Below are 22,121 nucleotides of genomic sequence, written 5' to 3' on the forward strand. Positions count from 1 at the left end.
GTGGGGTGGCCTGTAAGCAGGTAATTCATTGTGATTGACTGCTAGGCAAGAGGCAGGACTAGGACTGGGGTGGTACAGGAGCATTGAGGGCGGTCTGAAGTAATTCTGCTTCTGGAAATTCTACCAAGGAGGTGATATTTGAGCTCTCAAAGGCTAAGACTGTATTGCAGGCACTGGGTTTGCCCTGTGCAAAGGCAGGTTCTTGAAAAGGCATAGCATGTTTTGGCACAGTTCTGCGTGGCTGTACTGGGGAGAGGAGGGATCAGACCGGGGGCTAGCGAGGTAGGTAGTGCCCTGATAAGGAGTTTGAAAGTGGCACAGTTAGGTTGAGGAGGGGAACCCAGGGGACCACATGGAAGATGGCCTAGAGAAGGGAGCTGCTAGTGGCAGGGAGACCAGTTTGGAGGCTGCTACAGTGTCCTACAAAGACAGTCAAGGACAAGGACTTTAAGGCAGAGCAGGGTCTGATTTGGAAGTGGGTTTTTGGCGGGGGGGGGGGGGGGTTTGGAGACCTATTAGCTCTAGGGAATGAGGAAGAAGGATGAACCAGGAAAGGCTGAAGTTTCCATCTGGGGAAACAGTAACTCAGGAAGGAAAATACAAGGGGAAGGAATAGGTTTTGGAGAAAGATAAGGAATTTCATTTTGGACTTAGTGAGTTTGAGGTGACATCTATGTACAAGTGTCTAGCTGGCAGCTGGAAATAGGGGAGCATGGATATCTTTGTGTGTGACATTTCTTTGTAAAAATCGAATTCTAGTGCCTCTTGAAGATGTCACTCAGATGGACTAGGATCGCCCCAGGGCTAGTGCTGTCACTCACTTCTCTTGGTGCCTACCTGCATTTGGGAAAGATCAGACAGTACAAAGGGGAAAAATCTCTGCACCTCAGACCTCACACCCACTCCCCAGAGGAAACTGCTGCCAGCAGTTCTGTGTATTCTTCCAGAAATTTGTCTTGCATATATACACACACCTAAGTCTATAAATTCCTAGAAAGGGTAAGACAGACACCGACAGAAACTCTCTTACACTCTCATCGGGCATGCAGCAACTTCCCAAATGTCATGTTGTGTGTCTGTTGCTGCATGCCTGGGTTTGGGGGGGGAGTCCCTCGTATGTGCCCAGGTGTCAGTGCTTTCCACAGCCCGAGCACCGGGCTCCTTCTGAGATTGCTGAGGTTCTCCGGTTGCCAGATCTGTAGCTTTTTGGTCTACAAGGCTAGATTATTAGAGTAACTTGAGTCTTTCTCCTTTAAGTGGTAGTTTTCTGTAATAAATGTTTTCCTTTGTTATAAAAATATACAGTGATAATTAACGTGTGCATTTTTAAAGGTAGATCATACAAATGTATAGATTTTTTAAAAAGTGAATTTCCCCTCCTCCACCAAATTCACTCAGTAGACTTCATCACTGCAGACACTAAGGTATATATAGGCCTTGTCCTCTGAGGTGGGGTTGGAAATACAAACACTTGCTATATATTTTTCATGTGAGAAAATATAGAGAAGATGACAAATGGCCTGTAATCTCTCCAAACAGATAATAAGCCCTGTTAGGAAAGCAGACAAACAAATACACACTGGTGGTTTAAAAAAAACTGTAATAGTATAGAATGATAGGAAATAAAATGTGAGAGTCTCGCTAGCTCTCCTCTCATGCCCTGTCCCTAAGATGGTCAATGTGAGTAACTCTCCTTCTGGAGAACTTGTAATGTCTCTCTCGGTGTGTGTGCATGTTTAATACACATCAAAGGGATCCTGCTAAACACTTTGTGCTTTTTCTTTTAAACTTAACAAATCTTAGATCTTTCTTTATCAGCTCATGTAGCTTCTTTGTTCTTTTTAATGGGTTATTGGCTATAATTTAAGGGAAAGTCAATGAGTACTCTTCTGATTATTTAAGTGGATCCCATTGATGGACGTTGAGGCTGTTTCTAAGTTTTTTAGTATTCCAAATAATGCTGTGATGAATATCCTTGTTCCCTCATGGAAATATTTCTGGAGGATGAAAAGAAGGGAATTCGTTTTTAAACAGCTTTATTGAAGTATGATTGATGAACAAAAAACTACACACATTTAATACAAATACAGTGATGTGTCACGTAACGACAGGGATATATTCTGAGAAATGCATTGTTGGGTGATTTTGTCGTTGTGCGAACATCATAAGAGTGTACTTACACAAACCTAGATGATATAGCCTACTATACACCTAGCCTATATGGTATAGCCTGTTCCTTCTAGGCTACAAATCTGTACAGCGTGCTACTGCACTGAATGCTATAGGCAGTTGTATCACAATGGTAAGTATTTGTGTATCTAAACATAGTAAAAATACGGTATAAAAGATAAAAAATGGTACACCTGTATAGGGCACTTACCATGAACGGGGCTTGTATATCTGGAGGTTGCTCTGGGTGAGTCAGTGAGTGAATGTGAGGGCCTAAGACATTACGTACACTAGTGTAGACTTTATCAACACTGCACGCTTAGGCTACACTAAATGTATAAAAAATATGTTTCTTTCTTCGATAATAAATTCGCCTTAGCATACTGTAACTTTTTTACTTTATAAACTTCAAAATTTTTAAAACTTTTTAGCTCTTTTGTGGTAACACAGCTTAAAACACAAAATTGTATAGCTGTACAAAAATATTTTCTTTATATGCTTATTCTATAAGCTTTTTTCTATTTTAAAATTTTTTGTCTTTTTTACTTTAAAAATTTTTTTGTTAAAAACTAAGACAAAAACACTCACATTACCTAGGCCTACACAGCGTCAGGATCATCAATATCACTGTCTTCTGCCTCCACCCCTTGTCCCCACTGGAAGGTTCAGGGGCAGTAACACCCATGGAGCTATGGTCTCCTCTGATAACAATACCTGCTTCTGGAATACGTGCTTTTATATGACTAGCAGTACGGTAGGTTTGTTGACACCAGCATTCCCATAAACACGTGAGTAATGCTTTGCGCTAGGATGTTACTACAGCTGTGACATCACTAGGTGGTAGGAATTTTTCAGCTCCATTATAATCTTATGGGACCACCAGTGTATATGCGTTCCATTGTTGACTGAAACATTGTTATGTGGTGCATGACTGTATTCAACTTGGTGAGTTTAGACATAGCATATACCCATGAAACCGTCACCACAATCAAGGTAATAGACATATCCAAAACCTCCAAAAGTTTCCTTGTGTCCCTCCTTTCTTTTTTGCCATAAGAATGCAACATGAAATCTACCCTCTTAACAAATTTTGAAGTGCACAGTACAGTATTGTTAACCGTGGGCCCTATGTTATACAGCAGAGCTCTCTAACTTACTCATCCTGCTTAACTGAAACTTCATACCCATTGAACAACTCCCATTCCCCACTCCTCCTTCCAACCCCTGGCAACCACCATTCTATTCTCTGCTTCTAGGAGTTTGACTGTTTTAGATATCACATATAATTGGAATCATACAGTATTTGTCCTTCTGTGAGTGGCTTATTTCACTTAGCATAATGTCCTCCAGGTTCATCCATGTTGCAAAAGGCAAGATTTCCTATTTTAAGGCTGTGTAGTATGTCGTTGTTGGTATATACCACATTTTTTGTACCCTTCTGTCAGTGGACATTTGGGTTTGTTCCATATCTCGGCTATTATGAATAGTGCTGCTATGAACATGGGAGTGCAGATATCTCTTCAAGATCCTGATTTTAATGAAGGAAGGGGAATTTCAACAATTATTTATAAAAGTGTTGTCATTTATTAATACAACAATCTCCAGAGAGCTTATAGTGATTTACACTTTGACGCATAGTATGTGAATGCGTTTTCCATATATCCTAGTAAAAATTCGTTATTATTAATCTTAAAAAATTTTTTTGCAGGGTGTCTTCTTATTGACAGTAATTGAATAGAAGTTTGTCAGTGCCTCCATGTAAGCCTGAAGTTAGTAATTAACGCGGACATCAGTTATGAAAACTGGAAGGCTTGACCTGGATGGGGAGGTGGCCTCAAGCATGGTGCAGGCTGGGCAGGAAGCAGTGCTAGCCGCTGCACAGATGCTAGGTGGGCTGCAGGGGACGGTGCTGAGCAGAGGGCCCAGCAGGGGGTCGTCTGCCTGCTGGGACTGGGGAGAGGGCCCAGCAGGGCGGCTGCCACAGTGCGTCCGGTTTGAGGGTGCGGCATCTCCCGAGGGCCCCAGTTGGAAAGGGGGAAGCAGATTCTTCTCTTTATCGCTAGAGAAATTGAGCCTTTGCGGGCAGCTCTACTTTCTTTTCCTATGATGAGCGTTGTAAAATTCATATAATTTTGAAAGGCCAAGATTTCTCCTCTGATAGAGCTTTTCTCAGAGCAACAGTGATTTTTTTCTTGTCTCCTTTTTGACCTAAATTATCTGTGGATTGTACTCTAAAATATAGAAACTATTTTTTGTTGCTGTCTCTTCCTTGTCACATTAAATTTTTGTGTTATCGTTAATTTTGAGATTAATATAAATTTTACCTCAGCAAATTAATTTTGATTCTCTTTCTTTTCTTGTTTTTTCGGGGCATCCTTTACAGTTATATAGTGGTATTTATTTTTATCATATTGCTTTTATATTATATACTTTTGTAAACAGGGAGTGGTGTCCTTTCTTGCTCACTTGACCTTTTAAAAAGCTAACACTGATATCCTAATAGAGGACACTGTATTTTGCTCACTCATGTGTTTTGATCACAGAAGAGTTGCATTTTATAGTTTAAGATGAGAAACTATAAGGCTGGATATGTGGCATTCAGCACTATTTACTAATTAATCATACTGAGTTTGGATCCAGATATGGGAGAAACTAAAGTTTTCTCTCTGTATTTAGATGATTTCAGAGGCATAAAGTTTCATGAATATATGAAAGCAAGCTTACAAAGTTTCTCTAGTTTCTGGCCTTTATTAGGTCATGATGTCACTCAAAAATGAGCCAGGCATGTATTGGGCACTCACAGTTCCTTCAGGATTTTTTAAGCACCTGGAAATACGTGGCACCGTGCCAGTAAAATTATGCAGTCCGTAGGATGGAACCCCACAGAATTACTTAAAAATCTGTACTGGAAGTTTATTTCCAAAGTGTACCAAGATTTCTCACTTAGTTCTTCTGCAGTTTACACATAGCTGGTTACATACAGGCAAGGTACGTTGTGATATTTGTATTTGAGGTGGGTACGGAGATGATTCTGGCAGACCTGAGATGGGTTCTCTTGTTCTTTCTGTTCAAGTATGTCTTTGCTTTAAAAAAATAAAAGCCCTCCTTTTTCCCCCTTCCAGTATGGCAAATGCAAGTCAATAAAAGAAGTAGGGTAACATAGGGAACCAGTTCTTCCTAAATAAGAAAGTGGTTCCATAGACTAGTAACAGAGTAGTCTTGTTTTAAGAGCTTGTCTCGTAAACCTATAATAATTTGCCTCCAAATGAATGTGCTAATTAGAAACCTAGAATTCTAGTGATAAACAGGAATTTTAGAAGCTTCTCTCCTTTTTACCAAGTTCAGAAATCTCTTTTTAGACCTTTGTTTACCTCATGGTCTTCTAGTTTCTTTATTTATACTTGTAGTGACAGGGACCTCACTACCCTGCAAGGCAACCCGTTCCATTCCCTGCAGCTGTGATCACTGGAAAGCTCTCCTTCTGTTCATGTGAAATCTGCCTGTGGTGGAACAGTGCAAGACATACACATTACACATCACAAAATTACTTTAAATGAGTATTTCCTTTTGTCGTTAGATGGAAATCAGTGAGGGCAATGATCACGTGTGCTTAGTCTTTTTGCTTCTAGTGCTTTGAACATAGGCACTCAGTAATTTTGGGAGAATGCATTTTACTCCGTTTCATATGACTTGAATATTAACTGGAAATTGGGCTAAATATTTTTTGAATTAGAGAATGTGCAAGTGGGCCTTTGTAGCGTCTACATACAGTCAAATTTAAGTTTTTCCATTAGTTAAAATGGAAATGTTCTATGGTGATGTGCTTTCAAACCACAAATAAACACTGATAATTCATAGCAAACGACACAGAAGAAATCCATTTGTTTTGCTGTTTATTGGTGGTCCTCATCTTTGCCAAAAGACCTGTGCAGAAGAGCAGGTTGTAGACTTGCTAATGACTAATCTTTGTGGCTGTTGTCTTCAAGAGAAAGCCAAAGCAGATAACCTTAGAGAATACATTAAAACCTGGGAAGCTTTAAAAAAAAAAAAATCAGAAGGTTAAGATCGTGAGCTACCCAGAAGCATGCCAAGGAAGACTTGACTCGACTGGGAGACTCTGGACTCAGCTGCAAAACTCTCTGGAGTTTTAAGATCCAGTTTTTCTGCAGTATTGCACAGCAAGCAGGCAGAGTGTTGCTGTAAATCATTTCTCACCAAAGGGCCACGCTTTGAAACTAAGGGCCGGGAAAGGTTCCTGGTTGCCAACCCTTAGGTTTTGCCTGAGGATGCTGTGGCCGTAGAGCACCAGTCACTTTTTGAAAGGAACACAGCTGCCCTCAGGCAGAGCCTGAGTCTAAAATTCAAGTATTTTGACTCTCAGTCTAAAAATAAAACATCAGAAGAGGCAGAAACTGTGATTGCTTACTTGGCCACATTTTAAATGTTATAGCTAGTCGGGGTTGAGACTTAGACATTTTTTTCCTTCCTCAAAACTGTTTTTGGTCTCCTGGTGTTTCCAGCTTCCTGTGAATCCTGTACCTGCTCTGGACCTGAATGGGCTGTACAATTGCAGGCACATTCCTTCTTCGAGATTCTGTTACTACAAGGCTGCCCTGCCTGGCTGCCATCCCCCAGGATGCTCCCCTCTGCTCCTCATGCACCCACGGTGCTTGGCACCCATTGCTCTTAGCACCCTTCTTCTGGCCTCCTGGTGCATCACAGCTGTGCTAGACAGATAGCTTGAGATGGCCCTCACTCCAGCATACCTCCAGCTACCTGGAACGCGGCCTCCGGCCTTGTCAGCATTCAACACAGGTTTAGTAGGTTTCCTCCCATTTCACACTCACTTTCCCCTCCCAAAGGTAGCTCTTCACAGTTGCACCAGCTTTGTCAGAAATGCTACCTTATTTTTCTTCTGTTCTCTACTATTAACTGACTACATTCAGCTCATTAGCCAGCCTAGTTTTTCTTCTCATCCTGTTCAGTGAGTGATTCCTCCGACCCCTCAGACGCCAGCCCTCGAAGCATCCTACCTCTCTTTCCGTTGCTGGTCAGGTCCAGCCATCATGTCTGTGAGTGTGTGATGTTTCTGGAGCCCATTCCTTCCTGCCACCATCCAGTCCTTCTACAGTTGCAGTAGTTTATGGGTTGTTCTCTCTGCGTCCAGTCTTGCCTCTTTGCCAGTCCATTGTTTGCACAGTTGCCAGATGAGTCTTCTTAAAGTGCTGCCTTTTTGAAGTCAATCTTTCCCTGGTCCCTCTTAGAAACATTTACATAGTTCCCTGTTACTCTAGGAGAAAGTCTGGACTTCTTTTTTTTTTTTTTAATTAAGTTCATAATAGTTTACATTAATGTGAGATTTGAGTTGTACATTATTTCTTGACTGTCACCGTATAAGCGCTCCCCTTCACCCCTTTGTGCCCACCCCCAACCCTCTTCCCCTGGTAACTGCTGAATTGTTTTCTTTGTCCATGTATTTGTTTATATTCCACATAGGAGTGAAATCATCTGGTATTTGTCTTTCTCAGACGGGCTTGTTTCGCTTAGCATAATTCCCCCTAGGTCCTTCCATGTTATTGCAAATGGGATGAATTTGTCTTTTTTTCTGACTGAGTAGTATTTCATTGTGTGTGTGTGTGTGTGTGTGTGTGTGTGTGTGTGTGTGTATACCACATCGTTATCCAGTCATCAGCCGATGAGCATTTGGATTGCTTAAGTGTGGACTTCTTAGCTCATCATTCAAAGCCTTCTGTCATCCAGTGCCTGCCTTCCTCTCAAGGACTTCTACCACTCCTCCCTCTGCCACAGCCTGTGTGGTTTGCTTGCTGCTTCCTGGGTGTGCCTCGGACCTCTGGGTCTCTGGAGTTCTTTAGCTCCTTCATGGAGCCTTGTCTGCCAGCCGTTCTCTTAGGTCTTTGCTGATGTTCACTGGCTGAGCTGTTCATTTGACACTTAATTCACAAAGCAAACACTATGAAAGACGTGCTGTTTTGCTCCTGTGAGGAACGGATGACAGAGGGGAACAGGGTCAGTCCCCACTGCCAGGAAGCTTGCCTGTGTCACTTGGATTCTCTGTCTTCTTGTGGCTGTGTCATCTGGATTGGAAGTGTAAAGGTGGAAACCAGGGCTTACCTTTAACTTTGAAAGATTTTTTAAATCACCAGCACCCAGCAAGTTTTCTGCACAGGCACATAATAAATACTGAGAGAGTTGCTAGTACACTTCCATCAAGACTTCTTGGAATCTCTTGTTTTATTGAATTATTTTGGCTTTTTTGATTAAATTCTGTACATTCCCATTTTTAGCTTAGCATGAATTGTGACATTAAAATTAAGGTAGAAATCTATGAATGTAAAGTCCTCAGCTTGAGTTATCTTATAAGACTTAATTAGGTAAGATTATTTAAGATAGTACTTTCTCATTAGATTGGCCTGACCTTATTAAATTTTCTGCTTTTTTTCTTCAGTCTGCATGAAGAAATCAGTGATTTTTATGAATACATGTCTCCAAGACCAGAGGAGGAGAAGATGCGGATGGAGGTGGTAAACAGGATCGAGAGTGTGATTAAGGGGCTCTGGCCCAGCGCTGATGTGAGTACCTGTGTGGGTAGCTGGGTGCTTAGGATAACGTCCCTGGCCCAGGATGAGGAGCATGTGTCGGCGTCTCATTCCGAGCCCTCACATGCAGCTGTGTGTGCAGCTGTAGGGTTAGAGTCTAAAGTTTCTTGAGCCTTTATACTTTTGGGCTTCCTTGTCATTTGCATTGAATCAAGTGACTGACTGAAACTATTTCTTCACCATGCTGAATAGCAACTACTAAAGGCCAACTGTGTTTAGGAATCATTAGTAAGACAAAGCAAGCCTCGTTGTAGTAGACTGTTACTGGATGTGTTCTGTCAAAACCTCATTACTCTTCTGCTCTAACCTGCCACTATAAATGTTATGATTGTTTATCACTGAATGAAAATCTCAAGTAGGAATTTATGTCACTTGAAGTTCATTTTCTTGGGCTAATGCGGATGTAAGTCTGTTCTACTCCTCTCCTGAAACTGTTTTCTTCTCTGTTTCTGACCACTTCTTGTCTCCCAATTTCGCCCCCACCCAGTGAATAGAACTTTTGCCCAAGATTTCCTCTTTGCTTATTTGTGGTTCTTGTTGTTGACATGAAGTTAGTGCTTCACTTTTTAGGGCTCCTTTGAGGGTTTGCTCTATAATTTTGTATATTCAAGGAAGTAACTTATTAGAATCCATTACTTTGTGTTATAACTGTTCTTTAGACTCTGTCATGGGGTGGTGAAGGGGAAGCCAGGGAACTTTTTTTGTCCAATTGGCAAAACAAAGAAGCTTCAGATAAGCCACTGAAGGCATAAGGAAGAGGGAGGCGCTCATATTCCGTTGATGAGCTGCTGTATGCCACAGTTGTTTCTCCTCTGTGATCTGAATCAGGCACCTTCAACTGGGGGCAGCTTTGCCTTCCAGGAGGCATTTGACAATGTTGGAGACATTTTTGATTATCATGACTCTTGAGGTGTTCCTGGCATATAGTGACTAGAGGCCAAGGATGTTGCTAAAAATCCTACAGTGCATAGGACAACCCCTCACAACAAAGAATCATCTGCCCCAATGTCAGTGGTGCTGAGGTTGAGAAACCCTGATCTAAAGTAATCCTCCTCCTTCTGAGGTGGGGGATTTTATCCAAATTGTTTTACAGATGAGGGACTCACGGCTATGATTAGGTTCTCGGTCTCCCCTCAGAGGTTGAGCTTTTTCATCGTTTGTACACATACCCGCCTGAGGCTTCTATTGTTCTCCATGGGTTGAGATAGGATGTGTCAGGTTTTATGCCACAGCATGATGTTATAATGACAGTGCCTGGTGTTCTCTGTGGCGCTGGCCAACAGGCCAGTGCTTGTCCTGCAGTCGGAGTAGTCTGAGCCTCGTTCAGTAATCTGGGAGAAGACTCCTGCTTAGAGAACAAGCGTTAAGGATTTGTGATCGTGTCTCGGGATTGTAAGGGGACATTGTGACGTGATTATTACTTTTGAAAGTTTTCTGTGTGCGTGTGTATGTTTGATATTTGGACCTAATAAGTTTACACTATATTCCAAACGTCTGCCTATGAGACACAGGGTCCCGCTTCATCAAAGTGTGGTGCTATAAAAAATACTCTTGTAGTACTAAAAAAATACCAGTAGAGGGTAGCAGAAACCCAGCATTTCTTCAGTGCTTGGTGGCTTTTCATCTGATACCTTAATGTAATAATTTTTTCTATTTCAGGTCCAGATATTTGGAAGTTTTAAAACTGGCCTGTATTTACCTACTAGGTTAGTACATTTATGAAGCTTTCAAGGGATTGTGCATTTTTCTAGAGTGTATTCATTTTGGCTGTTGAATGTGTAAGAGTAGGAACAAAAAAGATTTATGAAACAAAAATTCACTTACCTGTATTTTATTCTAATTACCTAGAGGGAGACTATCACTGCAGATCATCTTATCAAACTGAGATGATAACGATATCTTGTCTGTCATCTCAGATACATGTAAAAGAGGGAGCATGTAGCAGTAGAATCAATTAGTTACGAATTTTAGCAATTGACTACCCTTCAGAGAACTGTTCAACCCCATAACTCAACCCACTAACACAGAGGTTCATGTCATATGACAAGACTCCTGACTATATTGTAGAGCTGTGTATACTGTGGAATGCCAGGTCTCTCATTTTTTATTAAAAACTCATACTGCTAGCTACTGTCCCAGCATCCTGACCCAGAAATTCAGAGTACAAACTCTGAGGGAGGCCTTGGTCTTTTCAGGCCCCTTGTTTATCTCAGTGTTCGCAAATGAGGGCTGTCTTGGCCACAGCCTGGGGGCAGGGGGAGGGGCGCTTTTTGGGCATGGTAATGCTTCCCTGAGGGCTGAATACTTATCTCTAAGAGTTGAAATGCTGTAGTCTTTATGAAGGAAAAACATTTAGTATTGTTTTTGTTGTGGTAGGAACACTTAACATGAGATTTACTCTCAACAAATTTTTAAGTACACAATAGGGTATGATTAACTGTAGGCATCTGTCACCTTTTTTGATTTGAGCTTGATTTGATCTGCTTTACCCAAACTTAAAACGTGTTGAAGTGGATGTATCCTATCAATTTCCATTCTTGTGTGTGTGTGTGTGTGTGTGTGTGTGTGTGTGTGTGTGTGTGTGAGGAGGACTGACCCTGAGCTAACGTCTGTTGCCAGTGTTCCTCCTTTTTGCTTGAGGAAGATTGTCACTGAGCTAGCATCTGTGCCAGTCTTCCTCCATTTTATTTGGGACACCACCACTGTGTGGCTTGATGAGGGTGGTCAGGGCCTGGGATCCCAACCTCTGAACCCCAGGCCTCCGAAGTCGAGCTCGTGAACTTCACCACCACACCACTGGGCCGGCCCCAGCAGTTTCCCTTCTTCCCATTGCTGCCCTAGGCCTACGAAAGCCATAACATTCAATTTTGAGTTCATTAGTGTTTTTCCTTATTTAGGTTCTGAGCTTCAGCAAAACTCTTGAGTCACTCATTCTAAAAAATTTAATTAAATTTTATGAATAGGTAGTACATTTACATAGTTGAGATTTGAAAAGGGCACAAAAATAATTACACTGAAGAGTCTGCACCCCACCTCTGTCTTCTAGGTTCTCTTCTTGGAGGAGCCACTGTTACCAGTGGCTCGCATATCCTTCCAGAGACATTCTGTGCATAGAAAGGGAAATGTGTGTGCGTGTGTGTCTTCTTTCTGTTACACACATGGTAGCATAGTGGGTACCTTGTCTGCATCTCGCTTTTTACACCTAATAATCTGTCACAATCAGTGAATCTCAATCGACATAGGAAAGTCTTAAGGTTTTTAGTACCAGAAACCTTTATGAACAGGAAATGCTAGCTGGTAGTTTTTGAGGTTTTGCCTCTTTGAAAATCTCTGTCTCCTGCGGCCTGACTGTGTGAAGTGACTAGGGGAGGTTGTTGGAATCACCGCCCTCCACCCGCTAGAAAGCAGCATCCCCGTGCGTTTGCTCCTTGTGGGCAGGGTGCGGACAGGCTCTGATGCACTAATTTCAAGGCTGTACGCTTGAATGTAAGGTAAAACACATCAGTTTCTTGCGTCTTCAAACAACTTGTGTGTGTGTTGTGTGCTCAGTGACATCGACCTCGTGGTGTTTGGAAAGTGGGAGAACCTGCCCCTCTGGACCCTGGAAGAAGCTCTTCGGAAACATAAAGTTGCAGATGAGGATTCAGTGAAAGTTCTAGACAAAGCAACTGTAAGTTCTTCAGCATTTTGTCTTAAACATCTCTAGTTACTTGTTACTTATGCATGAAACTTATAAAATTAAGATTTGATTTTGGTGAGCACAGCTAGATTGTGAGCAATGACTCTTTCCTTTTGTTAATGATCACAGAACTTGCACATAAAAAGTTGTGTTTGTAGAGTAGTGGTTACCAGAGGAAAGAGGGGGTGGGGGTGGGCACTAAGGGTGAAGGGGTGCACCTACAACACGACTGACAAGCAATAATGTACAACTGAAATTTCACAAGGTTGTAAACTATCATAATCTCAATAAAAAGTTAAGAAAAAAAGAAGAGTTTGAAAAAAACTATGGTCATGGCATGTACAGAATTTGTTGTTTAGTTTGAAGGAAAGGCTGGTTAGGTTAATAATCTACTTGCTGTCATTTCTTAAAAATGTCTGACGTGATATGCCACAATCTGTAGAAACGTAGTGTTGATCTGTGGAAATAAATTGATTTTAGTTTGCATTTTAAAAGAAAGAAGCTTTGTGAAAAAATGAACCTGTTCTGGTTATTCATTTCTTTAAAAAATAATATCCAATTTTGTAATACTCACTGTAGAGGTTTTTTAAATATAAAAAAATGGATATCTATTAAACAATTTATAGTTACACAGAAGATGTTGCTCTTCTGTCTTATTTTGTCTCCTTGAAAAATTTGTTGAAATTTTGTAAATCAAGTCATATTTTAACTATATCTGGACTGGCCATTAAAGAACTTTCATGGGAGCTCATTTTAGAAATAAATATATCTATTTTGGAAGTTTGGATTTTTGTATATTAGGTTTTCTTTTTTTTTTAATTTATTTTTTATTTTTCCTTCTTCTCCCCAAAGCCCCCCAGTACATAGTTGTGTATTTTAGTTTTGGGTCCTTCTAGTTGTGGCATGTGGGATGCTGTGTCAGCATGGTTTGATGAGTGGCGCCATGTTGGCGCCCAGGATCCAAACTGGGTGGCCAAAGCAGAGCACGCAAACTTAATCATTCGGCACGGAGCCAGCCCCATATTAGGTTTTCTTAAAGTGAAACAACTTATATTGTTTCTTACAAACAGCTGTTATTTTAGAAACTCATTTCTGCACACAGAGCTTATTGGCCTAAGTTTTCTAATGCATCGTGCAAATAAGACTTTTTCTTTTTTAAAGAACTCTTAATATATCATATAAATCATTCTCTCATTTTTCATTTGAGAATAATTCTCATGTTTTATCTTATATTGTTAGATTCTGTTTAGACTGTTTGCAACATTGACCAGTAATGCCAATGGGTTATTGTGTGTGACTAAACAATCTGGCAGTTTTCTTATTAGAAACAGTGTGGTGATACGCCTGACATTCATGATTCTTGATCTTTTACTGGGTTGGAAACTGTTCTCCAAAGTACATAAAGTTGAGAAAGGTTTTTGTTACCTGATTTCAAAATTCTCAATCAATAGAAATTTAAAAATACATTGTATGAAGTTCAACGCTAAGTATGTAACGTATGTAGCAGGCCAAGTTAACTGGTACATAGTGTTCAGAACACTCTGTTTTTATGTCTTCATGACGAGGTTGAACCTCAAGTCTGGTAACCTTCCATCCCCTGATTTTGTCGTTTAATTTGGTTGAAGTATTTTAATTTTACCTTTCTTCTCTTTCTAGGTACCTATTATTAAACTAACAGATTCTTTTACTGAAGTGAAAGTTGATATCAGCTTTAATGTACAGAATGGCGTGAGAGCCGCTGACCTCATCAAAGATTTTACCAAGGTCAGAGAACTTACTGTGTTTATTTAGTGAAACTTTTAGAAATGGAGTTTTGTTTTGAGATTCTGTTGTGGTGGTATTGTGATATATTTTGCTATTTTTATATGCCTGTTGCTGACAAACACTTCTTTTCAGTGCAATGGTTTTATTTTCTGTGATCGGCTTGTAATAATCAGTCATTTATAAAGTGACCTCCAGTAAGAATTAGGGGTTGGGAAAGCTTCTGAAAAAGTTCCCTGCTCTGGATCCTTCCTTAGAGAGACGAGGGCTGAAGTCCTGCTGCACAGTTGATTGCTCTTTGCTGTTAAGATTAACAACCTCCCTGGGAGCCTTTGCTAGATTTTGATCCCCACCTCATTGTCAGCTTAGTTGCTGCAAGTTTCCTTACTTATCTGGAAGTGATTGAAGTCTCTTTCTACTCTTGCTGTCTTCCCTCCAGGATAAGGAGTTTGTCAGCATCATCTTGAGGACATTTCACATGCTCAGACACGTCAGCCTTTTTCTCTCTAAGATAAAATCACTAACTGCTTTGGCTTATGTAGATTATCTTTTCTATCCGTTTACAGTTTTTTTCTTCAGCAGCTCTATGGGCTTACCTTTTTTTGTAGGAAGAACTTCTAACTGCTTTATCATGTTATAAACATTATATTCTTGTATAGATGTGCAGAGTACAGAAAAGTAGAAAAAGAAAAGAAATAAGAAATATTATCCATAATCCCAGTGTTTTGGAGATGTTGGGTTGTGTAAATTTTGTTTTCGCCAGAAAAGAAACATTTTTTAATTGACATAATATGCATGATAAAAATTTACCGATGGAAAAGGAGAGTGAAAAACAAGTCGCCCTTGTTCCGTTTGTGCTTAGATCAGCTTTATAGGATTTGCCACCATCAACCTTGTTTTTTTCTTTGCTTATTATCCTCTTCTTGAAATTTTAAACAAAGGAACAGCACGCTACATGCACATTGTCGTATACTTTTTTTTAACGGAACATTTTAGGGTTTTTTTTCCTATCAGCGCAGACAGGTCTCCTCCGTCCTTTTACTGACTCCACGGTGTCCTTTGTGTGGATGTGTCACACTTTGTGTGGCGTTCCCACTGTGGTCGCGAGTGGTCTTTGCGGTGATATAAGTGCTTGGGGAACATCGTTTCATGTCTGTAGCTTTCTTTATACTTGTGAAATGTTTCCCTGGAAGTGGAATTTCTGGGTCAAAGGATATAGTATGCAGATAAAATTCTATTGGAAATTTGCCTAATTGTTCTTAAAGAGACTGTATCTACTTTTGACTTCAACAATAATGTTTAAAAATAATTATTTCTCCATATTTTTGTTGTTTCTCATGCTTGCTTACCTTGACATGGTTTGCAAAAGTATAAACTTTTTTCTTTCTTATGGAATTAGAATGTGTTCACTGTGTCAAGAAGAAACTAGAAATCACTAGTAATTCTACCACCCTAGGTAATGGCTGTTAAGAGTTCTTTCTAGATGTTTCTGCCTGCTTTGTTCCCCTGAGCGTCCCTGGCCTATGGCCTGGCTTGTGGAGAGTACTTAATGAGTATATGCATGAGTGAAAGGTGGACTCACACTGTCCAAATGTGCCAGCTCAAGTATTCTCACCGTTCTCTGTACAGCATGGAAGGTGGGTCTGTGTGTGGTCACCTGGGCACATGGCCGACAGCAGGCGGAACTGCTCCTCCTCTTAGGCTGTGCAGAATGATCTGAAGGACTCTGGTTTACCTGGTGGAGCGCCACCGGCAAAACGTGCTTCTTCAAAATCCTGCTGATTGAGTGCTTTCGGAGTTGAGACTGTCGTGTATTGTTTCTGTTAAGCGGTTTACAAATGAGTATCTGGTAATGGCCATAAGTGCAGGTCATCAAGCTTATACTGCTAGTGTTTCTGGCCTACAGTGAGTGCTTGGCGCCATTGTTTACATCTGCATGTCTTAGGTTTTAGATGTGAGGAGAGAATCCTTAGTTACTTACAGCTTACTCTTTTATAGCTTGTTTTTCAAATAGAAAATCAAGTATATTGCCAATCTCCACCAAAGTTTGTAACATAAGGACCAGTTTATGACCATTGTACTGTTAATGCTTAGAGCTATTACTGATAGAGGAATTCATTGAAAATATAATGTTATTTCTTTTTCAGAAATATCCTGTATTACCATACTTGGTTTTAGTATTGAAACAATTCTTATTACAGAGGGACCTTAATGAAGTCTTTACAGGTGGAATTGGTTCTTACAGTCTCTTTTTAATGGCAGTCAGTTTCCTTCAGGTAAGTTGTATGGTTGTAGCATGCTAATATACACTAAAATTTTTAAAAATCAATCAATTGGGGAATCATTTTGGAAAAAATTTAAATCAGGCTCTCATTGGAATGCTTCCCTTGATTACTTATGACTTTCCCTTTTAAACTGGGTACGTTGTTATAATTTAGCACATAAGTATTTTAAAATGCCTAGGAAAGAATATTTTTTGTTTTTAATCCCACATGTTCTAGTATTTTTGAGACTTTTCACTGCAAATTGTAACATGCAAAGGTATGGCATGGTTTCCATAAGTGAAAACAGTAGTATAAATGCAAAAAGTAGGAATGTCTTCTAGGCAACTAATTTTATAAGTGTCGCTGGAATTGAAACCTGCTATCTGGATAAGATGAGTTAGAAGTCTTAATGTTGTCAGTGAGTATATTTATGTCACACAGTGTTGCCAACTGGGTGACTCTGCCAGTGAGTCAGAATGACTTCCCTGATGTGTTGGGCCAAGCCAGACCTGCCATCATCCTGGGGCAGTTGTAAAATTCGGCTTTACAAACCCGCTAGCGGTCCCGCGCCCGTGAGCCTGCAGTGCTGTCTGTGACCGCAGCGTAGCCTGCTAGTCCTCCCTTACCTGTGGCCGCTGTGCTCAACCAAAACTCTGATAGTGTTTTTATAGAAGTCAGGATGTCATTTATTATCCCCACCTTGATAATTTAGAGAAAATCCAATATAATTTCTTTTTTTTTTTTTCTGGTTTTAGTTACATCCCAGGGAAGATGCTTGCATCCCCAATACAAACTATGGTGTTCTCTTAATAGAATTTTTTGAGTTATATGGACGACACTTCAATTATTTAAAGACTGGCATCCGGATAAAGGATGGTGGTTCATATGTGGCCAAAGATGAAGTACAGAAAAATATGCTGGATGGCTACAGGCCGTCTATGCTTTATATTGAAGATCCTTTACAACCAGGTATTGACATTAGGTAAATTCGTGGGCATTCAAAGAAAGGGCATTTTCAGTCACTTTATTGCACTTTAAACTCTCTTTGAATGAAAAACTAAAGATTAACTTCTAATTGTAGTCACTCTTTTTTCATCAAAATATTTTATAAGCAAACAGACCAAAATAAACACACGCACACACCAGAAAAACGTTGCATACTTCCAGGTGAGTTGAGGTTCTAATCCATTTGACTGTGAAAGGCAAAGGAGAATAGGTCTTAGCTTTTGGGGTGGATTTGTGTGCATCTCCCGTTTGACAGCCATTCTTCTTTCTTGTGTCCTCCTTGCCCTAATTCCAGCCAGTTGTGAGCCAGGGCTTTAATGTGAGGATTCCTGAGTCCTTAGCAGCAGTGATCATGGTAACGATCTGAGAATTCATGAGCGAAAGGGTTCAAAGAGACAACTTATTTTCCTTTTGCACCCCTTCTTTCCTCTTTAATTTGCGTAGTCTCCCTTTTTCCAACTTTATGTTGGCTTTTCAAGAACAGAAAATAGATTCCTTCCATGCTTCCATGAGGTTAAACATTTGCATGTTTTGTATCCTACTTTTTCTGGGCAGTATTTTTTCCTGATAAAATTGTAAAATATTTAAATCCTGCATTCTCGGACTTCAGTGGAAATGCTTTTACTCATTTGCTTTAATGAGTAAGGACAGGGAGTTAAGAAATACAGTAGTTGCCTAGGAGCCCTTTTTCTGGCTTGTTGCGCCATCTTACAAACATTGGTAGTTCTGTGTGTTTATTCATTGAGGAAATAGTTGTTGGGAACCTACTCTATGTAAAGGACACAAAGATTTTTCAGCAAGATGGTCCTTCCTTTTAAGGAGCTCATGATTTAGTGCAGGAGATATTTATATAGCTGGTAGAAACCAAAGAATAGGTATTTCTAATTTAGCTTGGCTTCCCTCTTAGTCGAGAGAACAGGCAGTTATTTCTTTTGTTGTCATGACTGTGTATGAGATAGTCCCTGTTGGGCCAGAATACATTTAGGCAATTTATACACCATAATAACATACTTACTACGTCCATACTTACACGTGTCCAGAGAGTGGGGAGTTGTGGGGACAAGTGACAGCCCAGATTCTGAGTACAACTCCAGCAGGATAGCAATTGTCCTTGCTCTCCAAAGAGGGCTCATGAACATTTAGTTCATAGTAAGCAGCGATCAACCTTACTGTTTTATGTCTGTATTTCTCTTAAGGTAATGATGTTGGAAGGAGTTCGTATGGGGCCATGCAAGTGAAACAGGCCTTTGATTACGCCTACGTGGTTTTGAGTCATGCTGTATCGCCAATAGCAAAGTACTATCCCAACAACGAGACAGAGAGGTAAAAGTTTAACTAAAATTATCCATTGCATCAAAATTGGTTGTGGCTTCTTATCTTCAAACTAATGCCCTCCCTCCTTTTTTTTAAACCTATGCAGCATATTAGGTAGAATAATTAGAGTAACAGATGAAGTTGCCACATATAGAGATTGGATATCAAAGCAGTGGGGCCTGCAGAATAGGCCTGAGCCTTCGTGCAACGGTAAGAGGTTTTCATTGATTGATTGACCGAGTGTTAGAGACTTTTCTATGTTGTGTGTGTTTAATGGGAAGAAACATTTTCCAATCTTTTGCCACTCTTTCAGGAAATGGTGTTACCTTGATAGTAGATACTCAGCAGTTAGATAAATGTAATAATAATCTATCTGAAGAAAATGAAGCCCTTGGAAAATGTAGAAGTAAAACTTCGGAGTCTCTTAGTAAACATTCTTCAAACTCTTCATCAGGTCCAGTGTCTTCCTCTTCTGCCACACAGTCCAGCTCTAGTGATGTGGTAAGTATGAAAACATGGCTTTTTTAACCTTAGATGCTAGGAGATCTGTTGCTGGGGATAACTCTGTCTAGAGGGCTAAGGCTAACTCATTTTCTTATTTGTTACTGGGAAGTTTTAATAACTTTCAGATTGTACTTTTTCTCAACATTGTATTAAAATTTTCTGGCATACAGCAAAAGTGAAAGAATTTTAGTAAACATACACACACCACTGGATTCTACCATTAACATTTTACTTGCTTACCACATAGCTAGCCATCCATCCCTCTATCCATTAATTCATTTTGTTGTTTGGTACATTTCAAAGTAAATTGCAGTCATTAGTACATTTCCCCAAAGTACTTGTAGTGTGCTCATTAACCAGATTTTAATATTTGTCTAGTTTTTTCTTTTCATGTAAAATTGACATATAAGGAAATCTTAATTGTACATTCACTAAATTTTAAAAAATATATACATGTGTAACCCAAAACCCTAACAAGATATAGAATATTTCCGTCACCGCAGAGAGTCCCCTCCTGATGCTTTCTGTCGGTCCCCAAGCCCACCCTGAGGACAGCGCTGTTAGGATTTTCTGATACCATAGATTAGTTTTGCCTGTTCCAGCATTTGGCGTAAATGGAGCTGTTATAGCATATACTCCTTTGTGTATACTTCCACTCAGAATAATGTTTTTGAGCTTCTTGATTGAACTTTTGAAAATTGAGATATAATTTACATAACATAAAGTTCACCATTTAAAAATGTACAATTCGGTAGTTTTTAGTATATTCACCATGCTGTACAGCCATCACCACTGTCTAATTCCAGAACGTTTCCGTCACCCAAAAGGAAAGCTTTCAGCAGTCCCTAACAATTCCTCCCTTTCCGCGTCCCCTGGCAGCCCCTAATTTACTTTCTCTCTCCATCCTGATTGAATTTTTAGTGTCAGTTACACCTACAGTTACTTTTCCTCATAGGGTTAGTTTTGAGTTTACTTAACTGAGATCTAAAACAGGCTTACCCATTATTCAAATTTTTATTTTATTAAGTATATGACATCAAAAGTAATCTAAATAAGGGACATAATGTTATTTTGTTGACAGTGATCATGTGTCATAATGGAGTCATAAATCCTCATATGCAGAATCTACCTGTGTGCCTTTTTGGGTCCTGGAGCAGACCTATGAAAGACAGAATGCTGAGCTAGATGTCACAGACATGGTGGGGCAGAAGCAGAGATGCGAGTGTTAGGGACTGAGCGTGTGTGGCTCTGAAACGCTGGGTGGAATGCGAGGGTGAAGCATAGCCCTGAGGAGAGAAGTCGCACAGTCGTGACCTAAGCAGCCCAGGCGCAGGCGGGGCAGCCCATTGTCTCTGGGAAGTCCATGGCCACATAGTGCATTTGTTTGGAAGGACCACTGAGCTGTCATCACACACTCTCAGAGGTTGAGCTTCTTAAATGGTCTTTTGTGTTTGATTGAAGACATTGCATCGGGGACTGGGACCTAGGTCCTGGTTCTTTAAGATGCTCTTTCCACTGTACATGGTTCATTTTCTGTACATGAAAATGCAAAGAAACTTGGACCTCTGTGAGCTCCTTCGAGGCCCATTAACAAGGTCATGCGTAGAAGCCTTCTGATAGAATAAGCCACTTGAAATGTTTGGAGGAAAAGTTTTGGAGGTAAACTTAAGCATTATTTTTGTAAATTACTCAGTGTGCTTCCTTTAACTCCAAATGTTTAAATTTAGTCCAGAGAATACTTAGTTAAAATTGTTTTCCTTTCTTAATATTGAGTATCTAAATTATTAATATATCATGTGATCACTCATGTGACTTGTGGTAGGATTCTGATGCGACACCATGCAAAACCCCAAAACAGCTGCTCTGCCGTCCGTCCACTGGGAACCGAGTGGGGTCACAAGATGCATCCTTGGAGCCCTCTCAGGCAGTTGGGAAAATGCAGAGCACCCAAACCACTAACACATCCAACAGCACCAACAAATCTCAGGTGTGTGGAATTTGTGTTTTTAATTTTCAGTGTTCAATACAAAATATTTAGAATTTCTTAACACATGAATAATATATATACATCATGAATTTGAAGAAAACTCTAGGCTAAAGAACAAACTTTTTTTTTTTTTTTTTTGGTGAGGAAGATTGGCCCTGAGCTAACATCTGTGCCAGTCTTTTTTTTTTTTTTTTGGTATGTGGGTTGCCACCACAGTATGGCTTTGATGAGTGGTGTAGCTCAGTGCCCAGGATCTGAACCCTTGATCCCTGGGCTGCTGAAGTAGAGTGCGCTGGACTTAACCTGTATGCCACCAGGCCAGCCCCAAACCTCTTTTGTTTTAAGAAGCATGACAGTGCTTCTAGTAACAGGATGTCCTGAGGATCTTTATGAGACAACCTTGTGACATAAACTTTTGTGGGAATTTAGTGACTGGTCCATATAAGATGTCCCAGCCAACCCACTTTGTTAAAGATTCAGCATAAAAAATCACATTAAGTTACCAAAAGGTTTCCGTTGACTTGAAGTAAACTCACATGAAGCTTTTGCATGACCTCATGGCAGTATTATGCATATCTGGAAATAATGTGTCCTTTTTTTATATTTTAACATTCAGTACCTTGTTGCCTGTGTTGAAATGATCAGGCAGTGGTCAGCCATGGTCAGTCAATTAGTGTCAGCTTTGACTTTTAAAAAGGCTACAGAGCTACTCTGTTTTAATTTTTTTAGTTTCCTAAAATTTTATTAATCATGATTAATCAAAATGATTCCATTTCCTATTGGGCTCTGGCCTAAGGCCATCTCACCCCCTCTGAGTACAG

At 40.1% G+C, this 22,121-nt stretch overlaps 1 protein-coding gene across 1 annotated transcript in view; it reads left to right on the forward strand.

Moving 5' to 3' along the window:
• Positions 1-22,121, forward strand: part of TENT4B (terminal nucleotidyltransferase 4B) — a 75,716-nt gene that overhangs the window by 50,507 nt on the left and 3,088 nt on the right. The window contains exons 4-13 of the mRNA XM_046682029.1: positions 8,636-8,759; positions 10,446-10,492; positions 12,336-12,456; positions 14,122-14,229; positions 16,374-16,502; positions 17,246-17,459; positions 18,692-18,818; positions 18,916-19,019; positions 19,264-19,310; positions 21,136-21,300. Coding sequence (XP_046537985.1) covers positions 8,636-8,759; positions 10,446-10,492; positions 12,336-12,456; positions 14,122-14,229; positions 16,374-16,502; positions 17,246-17,459; positions 18,692-18,818; positions 18,916-19,019; positions 19,264-19,310; positions 21,136-21,300 — 1,186 coding nt within the window. The remainder of the gene's footprint in view (positions 1-8,635; positions 8,760-10,445; positions 10,493-12,335; positions 12,457-14,121; positions 14,230-16,373; positions 16,503-17,245; positions 17,460-18,691; positions 18,819-18,915; positions 19,020-19,263; positions 19,311-21,135; positions 21,301-22,121) is intronic.

This window comes from Equus quagga, chromosome 13 (genome assembly GCF_021613505.1).
Source record: "Equus quagga isolate Etosha38 chromosome 13, UCLA_HA_Equagga_1.0, whole genome shotgun sequence".
Taxonomy (NCBI): Eukaryota; Metazoa; Chordata; class Mammalia; order Perissodactyla; family Equidae; genus Equus; species Equus quagga.